The 11,907-nt window shown below is 45.1% G+C and overlaps 1 protein-coding gene across 1 annotated transcript; it reads left to right on the top strand.

Annotated features, from left to right (window-relative positions):
• Positions 1-8,870: 8,870 nt before the first annotated feature.
• On the top strand, positions 8,871-10,709 carry junbb (JunB proto-oncogene, AP-1 transcription factor subunit b). Its single transcript, XM_076143115.1, has one exon. It carries the CDS (start codon positions 9,215-9,217, stop codon positions 10,205-10,207), a length of 993 nt encoding a protein of 330 aa, XP_075999230.1. The 5' UTR covers positions 8,871-9,214; the 3' UTR covers positions 10,208-10,709.
• The last annotated feature ends 1,198 nt before the right edge of the window (positions 10,710-11,907 follow it).

Raw genomic sequence — 11,907 nt, 5'->3', positions numbered from 1 at the left:
AGCTGTGTACATGGAAGTGGACGTCCATATTCCTCTAATGACACAACATCCTGGTCCATTATCTTCACGGGTTTCTTCCTGATTCAGCTCTGAACTTTCCGTCTCAAAGCTCCTTCCTTGTGGAACTTTGCTATGAGGGCTTGTAAGACTTTTGCATTCGAGCACCGCTGCTGTCGAGCTCAGTGTGAGACGAATACGAACACTCAGTGAATATGTTGAATATGTATTTACATCCGTGTGTATGTGTGTGTGTGTGTGTGTGTGTGTGTGTGTGTGTGTGTGTGTATGTGTGTGTGTGTGTGTGTGAGGTAGAGAGAAAGAGGGGGGCGCATTCAGTGTGTCTTTGTATCCTCCACCGCAGCCAGCCAGCCAAGAGGAACATCTGTGTGGATCCACCTGCATGCAATCATCAACACACACAGCATCCGCGCTCGTCTGTGCGGGCGAGCACAAAGGAAACAGCCGACTCGTAAAATTCCACATTTAAATGCCAGAATAATTTTTTTCACTTCAATATCAAACTATCAGACACACGTCCATATGTCGGCGTGTTTGTGAGTCAGATGGTTCGTCTGCCAACGGCCTTTGCAAAGGTTACAGCCAGATAACATCAAATGAAGTCTGGGCACACACACTTTGTGAGTAACCAAAAAGTAAAAGGCCGGACGGAGAAGTCGTTTTTGAGAGGTTGTAGTTGGAAAAAAGGCAGCCAATAATTTCTCCAGCCTCCAGTTCGTTGGCATAATTTACACTTTAAGTTTCTTGACGCTGAAACTTTTCCTCCTCTCCGTCTTCTCGGAGCCCTTCGAGGAACGGAGACGCTTCTCCCAACAGTCACTCGCAACGCACCGCCGTCTCAGAATGTCAATGGGCTGGTGGATCGCAACGTCTGGGGTGAGAGTACAACTCTCGTTATTACTCACACGAGAGGAGAAAGTTGAGAGTTGTTGATTTTGTTCTGTGAGGCGAAAACGGAATGAATACAACTTCACGATAAGATGCAAATATGTGGTTTTTGCTGTAAGATGTAACATAAAAATAAAAGCCTGCGGATAAAAATACATCAATCAACACTAGGCGTTCCTCCAGCTGTGATGACGTCATGAAGATAAAACACAGCGACAGACTTTGATGTATTTTAGCCCATGTTGAAGAGCAGATTGAGTAGCATATTATTGTAAAGGCGGTGCAGCAGCTACAAACTGGAGTATTTGCTGTGTGTGAGTGTGTGTGTGTGTATACAGTATGTGTGCACGCATCTATGACTGTGTGTGAGAGTGAAGGGAGTGCAAGTGAAGTGAAAAAGAACACACACAAGTGGGCAGCGAGTGTGGATGCGTTCGTCTAGGCGTGCGTGTGTGTGCGTGCGTGCGTGTGTGCGTGCCTGCGCGTCGATACAAGCGTGTGCGCTGCGCTGGGGGGAGACCACCTACACTTCCACCTGCTCTGCCTTTTTGAGGGGCCTCTTCAATCACCAGGCTGGGGTCATTATGGATGTGAGCATCTCGCCGCCAGGCATTGTTTAGCTATTTCTGTACTCTCGCTTTGGCGCTGAAATGTCGAGCAAAAGCCTTATTAAATGTGTGCGTGTGTGTATGTGTGTGCTTCAGAATACGCACAGCCACAACAGGAAGTTATTGGTCCTACGCTCTGGACCTTTTCCTTCCTAGCAAGATGAAAAGAAGACGTTTCTTTTATTTTAAAAAGGCAAACTTTTGGTTATTATTTAGGTAAATGGGATAATAAATGAGAACACCTCTCACTTTCGCCCAGACTGACATGATGATGAGGATGAGGATGACGAAGCAGTGAAGTGTTTAACAGGCACTGTGAAGATGACTAAGTCCAAACTCTGAAAGTGAGATTTGAATGGGACGAAGATGTTTGTTCTTCACTTCAGGCAAAACAATCTGAGAGTTGTTGATGTTGCAGAGTCCTGGGTGAGTTTCCCTCTGTGTTTCTGTGTTTTTGTGGTTTTGTGCTAGAGCTCACTTCAGGCTCACCGCAGCACGTGACTGTTTAAACTGTTTGGACAAGCTGAAAGTTGAAGAAGTTGTGAAAGGTGAAATGTTGCGCAATCGTATTTGCTTTTGTAAATCACAACATGAAGCGGACAAATTGTCAGCGTTTCCTCAAGACAATAAGGGACTCAAACTACAAACTAGCTGAATACTTTGAGAGAATCTGTTTGACATCACTCTGCTGTGCAAAGAATTAAACAGTGATCTGTGACCAAACAAGACCGTTAAATTGCTCCAGCAGAGAACCAGAGTCTATATTTGGATCTGGGGGCTTCCAAAATGCACTACTTAAGGTAAACTACATTAAATGTGAGGTAATTAGTTCACCACACACAGACCACAGACTGCTAATTGTGCTCCCTGTGGTTGTGTCTGCTCGCCTCCACCCAACAGAACCTGCAGTCTGCTCCTAATACCAACCTGAACGCTCGCCATCCATATTCCTGCGAGATCATCGTCTGAGTGCAAAGCGCGCAAACTATAATTGTCAGTTAACGCGAGATACACAAACATGTCTGTGAAAGTCAACGGGACCTTGTTGCTCATGTCGCATCAGGTCCGGATCCATCCAAGAAGAACAACAGAAACTGAAACCTGTATTAACAATTAATGACACATCATTGACAGTAAGAGATAAACAGATGATTAAGACTAAAACTCTGATCTTGATAGTAGATAATGATGGGTGAAGACATTTCAGTGTAAGTTCAAACCATTTCCTTTCTTAGAATAAAGGATGAGAAGATTTTCTTGACTAATATTGAGGCGAATATTCATTTTGTTTATACAACCATAATGAAACAGACACAGATGTAAGAATGTTCTTCTCTGGAGTATGACATGTATCTTAGCAGACTGTAATCTGGTTCAGACTCAAAACGTTCCGGGCTCGGGTGGAGTCGGACCTGCACGGCACTCTTGGGTTTCCGGGTTCAGGCGTGATTCAGAGTCTACTGAGATGAAAGCGAAGTGTTAAGTGTTCAAGCAAATAGTTGAGACGAGATAAGGTGGTCCAGTGCTACAGCCTGGATTTACATATATGAGTAAGAGCGCAACTATCAGCGAGCAGGGTGTTATGACTGACATGGGTGAGTGTGTATGTGTGTGTTTGTTGCGGGGTGAGTGGGTGTTTGTGGGGGAGTTGGCTGGTTTTTAAATGCGCTGATTCACTCCGGGGCATCTGTGTCCAGGCTTGTTTAAGACTTGCACGATCCTGGCTTTTGGGAACGGCGCTCGGTTTCAGCCTCACGCGAGGCTCCCCGAGGCTGCCTGAGGCTTAACTGGAGTTGCAGACGCAGACAAAGTCAGAGGTCTGTGGTCTCGTATGTTGACAGAAACCCAGCATGTGAACATTTGGCCCAGAAAGTGCGAACAATGCACTTCTTCTCTGGATCCTCGGACCTCTGAGAAAATCCCACAGGTTTCTCATCACACTGACAGAGACTTTAGCTGAATATAAAACTGAGTAATATCACATGTTGCTTATCAGATTGATTTTCCTCCCATTTGTCTATATTAGTGACGTTCACCTTACTCACTCCTCTATCATCGGCTCAAACTCTCTCTACCTCCTTTCCTCGCCGATGAGCGACACCATTCCAATCCGATGTCACGACCTTCCCATTCACTCACCCTGGAGGGATTCCCTGGTCTGGCTGCACCGATGACGTTCCGATGTCTAGAACGTCCGAGACAGACGGGGAGAAAAAAAACCAGGAAGTGGAGCAGACAAGAGATTGAGACTCAAACACAGACAATAGAAACGGCAACTGCTGACATGCAAAACGCAAACAGGAGTTTTCCAAAAGCATATGCGTTCACACAGTTGTACACACACACACACACACACACACACACACACGGGGGTTCAGTGACAGCAGTAAATAAGAGAACAGTAAATTTGCCTGCCAAAAAAAACCGAAAGAGGGAAATAACTGTTTGGGCTCATGATTAATATCATTCTGCAAACCTGCTTGATGTGGCAGCAATCTGGAAGCATTTTGTCTTAATAAAAACCAAAGTCATGTTTTGACCATGTGGCAGATAAAGAACTTTGAGCCAAACCATGACGGACGGAGACGAGCAACCAAGACAACAAATATGCTCATTTAAGTTTTTCATTCCCCACTTCAAGACAGTGATACACAGATAAAATGACATCCTGATCCCTGTCTGCCTCTTTACTCTTCCAAGACACACACACACACACACATAGGAAAGATCTGGAGACAATTGTTCTCGTGCCACAACACCCTCACATTCTTGAGCTAAATGTCCTTTTGCGCTACAGGCTCCGTGGCTTTTTAACGTATTACTCTGAACAGGCTGAGATTATGAAGAGCACATCAGCCTTCATTAGAGTGATCGCACAAACACGCTAATGAACGGAGACAGAGGGACAGACAGAGAGAGCAATAAAGACGGGCAAATTATAGTGTAGAAGATGTGGTGAGGGGGAGAAAATGCTTCGCCCCTTTTGTTTTATTGGAAGTAAGTCAGCTCCAGGTTGTGCCAAGCCTAGAATGAGCTAAATGCAAACACACTGTCCACTCATCTCCATCTTGTCCTTGTCCTTTGGGTTTGGTCTCCATGGCTTCCATTGCAGATGTCAGCGACTCGTCAAAATGCATGTTGTGGCCCTTCAATCATCAATATATCACCAAAAAGTTACTGACACACATGAATTACATAACAAAAAGTATTCTCCGTTATTCTTTATTAATAATGGATAATATGCCACAATAACTGAATAAGAGTAGATTTCACACATTTTGATGCTTTGAAGAAATGTCCAATAGCATCACAGAGTTATTTATTCAAGGACCACCAGAGGTACACACACTGTAGTTTGAGAAACACCACCAGTCTATGTGTGCTGTATAATATTGATATTAACAGTATTAGTTGCATTGTGTGTGTGTAGCCTTTAAATTGGCTGCACAGTTAGAATGAAGATGTCAACAGATTAAATGTTTAGAGATCAACACGGACGGTTTGAGATTGATGCAGAATGGAGGGAAGGAATATCAGGCTGTCATGTGATGTTGACGAGGATGATGATGATGTATAAACGATGATGGATGACTCTATTAATAAACATGGCAATAAAGTGACCACAGTCAGAAAGAACAACAGCAGCACTATGGATAAGAGGCCCCATTATGTCCAAATGATGGAGTCAGTCACTCTGTGAAAAGCCAGCCAAGAGGACACCGCCCTCACACACACACACACACACACTGTAACCCCTGCCCCTTTCTGCTGACTCGATGTTTTGAGGAGTTCTGAAGGTCAGCAGACAGTCAGTGAAGTGAGGAGGGGCAGCAGAGCTCCTCAGCTTGGGGCTTTGACCTCTGATTGGCCTCATCTGTTCCAGCCTCTCTGAGTCAGATGGACCCGTCCAACTGACCAAAGGGCCACGGGAAGGCAAAGGCCAAGTGGGCAGATTCTGTTGTGTACTGACTGTTTAGCTCTGACAAAAGGAGAGTTGTGCAGAGGTGGAGAGGCACAATGGGATGGTTTGAGAGGAGGAGGTGAGGAGAGCTCCAGCCCTTCCATAAGCACCTTATTGTGAAAGCCTGCTTTGTTAAGGCCTATAGAGGGAAGACATTTGGGGATTTCCCTCAGTGTAGGAATTTTATGAGTTAAGAGGGAACATGTGCTTTATACCTTTTGCTTGTGCACTAATAAAGTAGAATAAATAGAGGAAATAAACCCCTGGGAGAGACGGCCTTTGTAGCCCAATCTCTCCTTCTGACTTATTCTGGGAATAAAGCTACAAGATCACCCCATATTATTTATTACGAGGGTCATAAGGAAGTCACTTTGATCCCAATGGCAGTTAAATATGGGAAGCAAAGTAAAGAGATTTCCAGAGAATATGTGTTTATCTTTGTTATCTCCTCCTTCCCTCCAGATGTTCACAGTGGAGTCACAAACTTTTTACACTCATGAATACTCCACCCTTAGTGATATCCGTGCCTGTACACACACACATACACACACGTATCTTACAGTCAACAGATTCCTGCTGCCTGGAGGCCGTGCCTTTCCCAAACTCACCCAGGAACAAGAGCAGGTAACACGCCGCTGGTTTTGGCTCTCATCCATGTGATCCTGACTATTAAAACTGTGTGTGATGCCAAGAAGCTCGTCCTGCCCGGAGCCTCGTTGAGAGTTTTGAACGTCGACACAGAATCCAACAACATTTAAGGGTGATAAACAGGACTTCTGTATAAAAAGCAGAACTCTTGAGAAGGATTTTTTTTTTTTTTTACTCGAGTACACAGAACAACTCTAAATCTAAACAGACTAAACAAAGATGTGACTAATCCAAATGTGACTAAGACATTGGCCACACTTTTTTTGTTTTGTTTGAACAAAAGCTAAAAACTTCAGTTCTCCGATAATTGCGTCTCATTATTAAGCGCTGAATCAACTACATACCTGGGTGATTAAAAACAATATCACATATCAGTCTGTAACAAACAGCACATGTGTTTCACAGTCACACGTTTATCTCTCCCATGAACAGGGTAACATGAGCATTTTTGACAAACATTTGGCAGAATGGCAGGGTGCCACCTCGCAAGTGTTCCAGTAAACACTCACCACTCTGGACCCTATGCTGGTGTGTTTTGCCAAAATGTCACTGGGGAGTGTGGTCAGCCTCCACCACAAAGCTGAGTAAAATCAAAACCCAAGCAGAGCGGAGTGGAGCGGGGCAGCAGCGGGAGCAGGCAGCTGCTCAGAGAATAGAATTTATAAGGGAGGTGGCAAAGTGGAGGCACAACACTGCCAGGAACTGTTGTTTTCCGCTGTTTCTCCATATTCCCATGGATACTGACAAAAAGGCATAGAATTAAAATAGTCATCCTGAATGCCAAAGAATTACCTGAAATCTGGTAATCATATGGGTATTATCAAGCACAGAGGCCCTTAAATATCGAGTGGTGAGGTTAAGTTTCCATTTGTAACTTGTGAGCTTCAACATGATTACATGATTGTAAACAGTTGTAAATCTCATTCTCTGACAGTTTTAGAAGATGATAAGTAACCTCTGTCGTGACAGAAGTATTACCTCTAGGCCTGGATGTGATAACAGGCTGTGTCAGGGCAAATATCTATGTACCTTTTTCAGTGAGCGCATGTTGTTACAGGGTCTACTTGTGCCTATTGAACCTATGGAATCATGTTTAAAGCCCAATGTGTCCCCTTTCTCCACCACATGTCATGATCCACACTGACAAATGCATGGATTTTAATGGCAAAGTTAAATAATCAAGGGCGTGGCTGCATATGAAATATTTAAATGCCACTTTTGTCTTTGTTAAGGGTTATTGTGTCTTATTTCTTGATTCTATGGTACCATTTTATCCAGGAGACTCCAAACAAGACATTTGTTATGGGTGTTTTTCCGGGTATAAATGAGCGTTACAGAACATGATGGAGGATTCAGGCCTCAGGTGCCACTAGAGGATTTATCAGCTACTGAAGCAAAGCATCCAACCTGACTTGTTTTGACTGTGCGGGGACATGGGATACATCTGTGCAGGCTTTTTTCTGTGTTTGTGTGGGCGGTAGAAGAATTACAAACAGGAGACAAAGGTTCCTTTCTCAACAGCAGGAACAGGTGCATCATTGAGGAATCACATTTCTCTAGCCTGCACACAGCTCCTAGACAGTGAACTACAACTCATCCACCTGTAGTGCAAAGCCAAATGAAATTAGATATTTGTGAAGTGGGACTTCCAGATTGAAAGGGGTTATTTACCTAACATGACTCTTCCTGCTTGAGATAATTGAGCCCCAGCTTAGTTCATTGTGTACCAAGTTTCATTCCTGTTTGTCGAACAAACGCAACTCAACACAACATCAGTCACTCACAGACCTGTTGAGATTGTGTAAGAGGACGGAAGTTTTCAAAAAGTGATCACACACAATTTTCTGCTTCACTGATATGTGCCACGCCTGAATCAGGAAACAATGAAAACACAGCTCAATATTTTTGGCAAGACAACTTTCTTCTGTTTGCTTCCTGATCAGTCAAGACAGGTTGAGATTTAAGATATCTTACCACACTTTCCTCCCTGCTAATACAAAAAGTTCCACATGATTGCCACATGGATAGAGCCTTTATACAACAGGAATGCTGCTGGAATGAGGCCCGCGGGGGCGTGGCTTCCCGGTTCTCTTCAAGAGGAACTAGTACGTCACTGTGTCCATATAAGGCTCGAGGACTTCCTCCACCAAACGGATCCCAATATACAGCAGTTTTGTGTTACACGTGAATATATTGTGATGAATTGAGATTCGGGGTGAATATCAGGTTAAAAAACCCTGATGTTAATTGAAATTAAGTGTAAAACAGTATGATTTAGATGAGGAAATAGTGAAAATGATAGCTGTCACACAAGACAGCTGGAATAAACGGAAATCACCCCAGGAAAGTGACTTTACTTTAAATGGGAAACAATGTTCATTCAGTGAGCTTGTGTTCCAAACTAAAAACACATTTACCATCACATGGACGTATTTAAACTCATACTTTAAGAACAATAAGTACGGTCAACCGTAAAATCAGTTCTTCCATCCCACCTGACTTCAATAAAACTACATATTCCACCGCTAAACAGGCAAAAGGCATAAATTAATTGTCTCTCATGTCTCTGTTTCGCCGCTCTGCTCTCTTGCCTACAGCCTTGTTTACAGTCGTTGCTTCCCGGCATTAGCGTCACTTGACGTAGCGCTGACGGGGCGGGGCCAAGGAGGGCTCCTGACCAATCAGGACTCCTGTCTAACCTTGGCAGCACGCGCTTCTCGGTGCGTTTATAAAAAGGCGCACATGACTCGCCTGAACACACCTCAAACAAGCAGCAAGTCGGACGAGACAAGCGACTGGAAAACCCCACCGATAAGTTTTCATCACAGGACCGCGAAGAGAAAGAGAAATCAGACACTGGACGAGATTTAAAGCGACTCCAACCTGCTAATACTGAACTGAAATCAGATTGTCACTGGACTTTGGCTCACCCTTTGCTTTTTTCGGGTGAATCTTTAGTCAATTTTGGACAGAGTTGAGCGAGAGGAGGGGTCGCTGATTTGATGCATACTCTCTGCTGACACTGACGTTTGTTGATTATCCACAGACTGTTTCTATAAGCAACCGGTAAGCTTACTTTTCCTACGACTTTATGTCTACAAAGATGGAGCAACCTTTTTATCATGACGACTCTTTTCTGTCGGCTTACGGCCACTCAGATGCAGCAATGCACGACTACAAACTGCTAAAGCAGAATATGAATTTGAACTTGACAGAACCCTATCGCACCCTGAAATCCCAGCTGAGAGCCGAGACAGACCATTACCAAGGGGGGCACCAAGACGTGGGGTCTCTGAAGCTCGCATCCCCAGAACTAGAGAGGCTCATCATCCAAAACAGTAACGGGGTGATCACCACTCCCACACCCGGTCAGTACTTCTACAACCGGGGAATCACCGATGAGCAGGAGGGGTTTGCCGAGGGGTTTGTGAAAGCCCTGGACGAGCTCCATAAGATCAACCAGATGCCACCTCCGAACGTGTCCATCGGAGCCGGTGGCATTACTACGTGTTCGCCAGCGGCCTCTAGTGTCTTCGGCTCCGTCCTGCAGCCCGAGCCTCCCATTTACACTACACTGAACGCGTACTGCCCGAACACAAGCCTCTCTTCCGCGTCCAGCTACCCCACCGCTACCATCAGCTACCTGCCGCCGCACCAGCACAGCCTCCACCAGACCTCCGCTCACGGTGGGGCGCATCAGTTCCCGCACAATCTCCCCGGATCGGGACTCCATCACCAGCAGCGGCTCGTCGCCCTGAAAGAGGAGCCTCAGACTGTTCCTGACCTCCTCAGTAGCGACTGCTCGCCTCCGATGTCCCCCATCAACCTGGACACCCAGGAGAGGATCAAAGCGGAGCGCAAAAGGCTGAGGAACCGACTGGCCGCCACCAAATGTCGGAGGCGCAAGCTGGAGCGCATCGCCAGGCTGGAGGAGAAGGTGAAAGTTTTGAAGAACGACAACGCGGGGCTGTCCAACACGGCGACGGTGCTCCGGGATCAGGTCGCTCAGCTCAAACAGAAAGTCCTGACACACGTGAGCAGCGGCTGCCAGCTGATGCTCACGAGCAAGATGGAAACGTTTTAAACAAGAGACTGATTGACTGATTTGAAAAAGTAATAACACTGGAGTAAAGCTCTGCATGTGCACCACTGGAACATCGGCTCATCTGCTGCTGCCCACGATGGCAGCCACTCTCGGCCGTGCTATGGGCTATGGTTGACAACTTAGGCTATGTAAGGGTGACAGACTGATTGAAATGGTACTTCCGGATGCTGGGCACCGCTTAAAGGACCATTCGACCCTATCAACCGGTGCAGCATCCAGACTGTGCAAACACTGAGCAACGCGGCCGGACACGAACCCCATGAGTCTGGTTTACTAATGGTAGAAAAATGGGAATAATTATTGTCTTTCTTTGTACTTTCTACAATTGCTGATATTGTCATGCAGTGCTGCATATATTAATTGTATAAGTTATTTTGTTTGTCAGGTTGATCCAGACAAACTATAATGATGTCCAATGTTTACAATGTGTTTTTTTTTTTATTTGTGATGTGTATTTAAGTAAAAGTGTCTTAAAAATGAAGCGAGCCTGGTCATATCTTGTCTTTTTTTAAATGAACATATATCCCAAACAATACACATTTCAACACATTGTCACACAACAATGAGAATGAGTGTGTAATGATGCCAAACTAGTTTAATTGTTATTACAGATCATTGTGTGAAACTCTTGCGCAAGCACATTCAAGTTCTTACGCCCATAACGTAACTTTACGTACGTACGTCGACCTTTTCCTATTTACGCACGAGTTTCTCCATATATGGGCATGTTTGTGACGACTTCGTCACAGGGGAGGATTTCTGGGAATCCCCGCCCAGGTCATGAAAGCTAGTTTGAGCTCGAACACGCCCACTATTGTATCGATAAGGTCTCTAAGCTACACGAGGGAAGTGGAATTTCCTTTTCTGTTGGTTTCTACAAAATAAGCCGTCACGCAGATGGAGCAAAATAGTGATTTTTTAACATTAGGAAGTAAAAATTGAACTGCTACTCTTATTTAATACACTACTTCTTCATGTTTTCATTAGTAAACATTGCCTCAACAGAAGAAGTCCCCTTTTCAGTTCCTTACATTATGATTTAAAAAAATCCTAATAAGCAGAAACACTCCTCGCCTGTTGCTACGGCCACATGAGGGCAACCTGTCATTCAATTAATTTGCCAAAACATATTTGAGGTGAAGGATTGGCGGTGAGAGGAAGTGACAGTGGCTTCAGGAATGTCGGGGCTGTCTGGAGATGCCACACGTCTTGGCAGGGCAGTGGCGAGCCGAGCGTGGGCGTCCCAAAGCGCACAGGAGCATCTGGACAAGAATGTTTTGGTTGGGACGCATCAGTGGCCAAAAATGTGCGGCCTCTCGCGCCAGGGGCCCAATAGATGAATGGTGGAAAGTCCCTGAGATAGATAGACAGAAATGACTCACTCAGGCGTTCGTGCTAATAACAGTTTCGTTGACCTAAGACAAATGTTTTTAAGGTGGTATTTACTGATATAACATATTTGTCAGATGCCACCTGAGGCCTTCCAGTGGCACCCCAGGCAAACATGTGACCCCCCCCCACCCCCCGCCCCCATCCTTCCACCTACAACACTTTGTTTGCTTCCCCTTGTGAGTTTACACCGAGACAGAAGTTGTCATATTAGCTGGTCTCTGGAAAGATGGAGGGGGATTTCTGTCCTGCTTAAACTGTGACGTAAAAGTAAACAAGCCATCCGGTCT

The sequence above is a fragment of the Genypterus blacodes genome, unplaced genomic scaffold, assembly GCF_046128005.1.
Source record: "Genypterus blacodes isolate CSIRO-AG114 ecotype Tasmania unplaced genomic scaffold, CSIRO-AGI_Gbla_v1 ptg000022l_1, whole genome shotgun sequence".
NCBI classification, from domain to species: domain Eukaryota; kingdom Metazoa; phylum Chordata; class Actinopteri; order Ophidiiformes; family Ophidiidae; genus Genypterus; species Genypterus blacodes.
Note: the sequence above shows the minus strand (reverse complement) of the source record. Positions and strands in the feature narration are given on the sequence as shown.

Coding starts and splice junctions, on each gene's coding strand:
- junbb (XM_076143115.1), top strand. CDS start 9,215: ATGTCTACAAAGATGGAGCAACCTTTTTATCATGACGACTCTTTTCTG.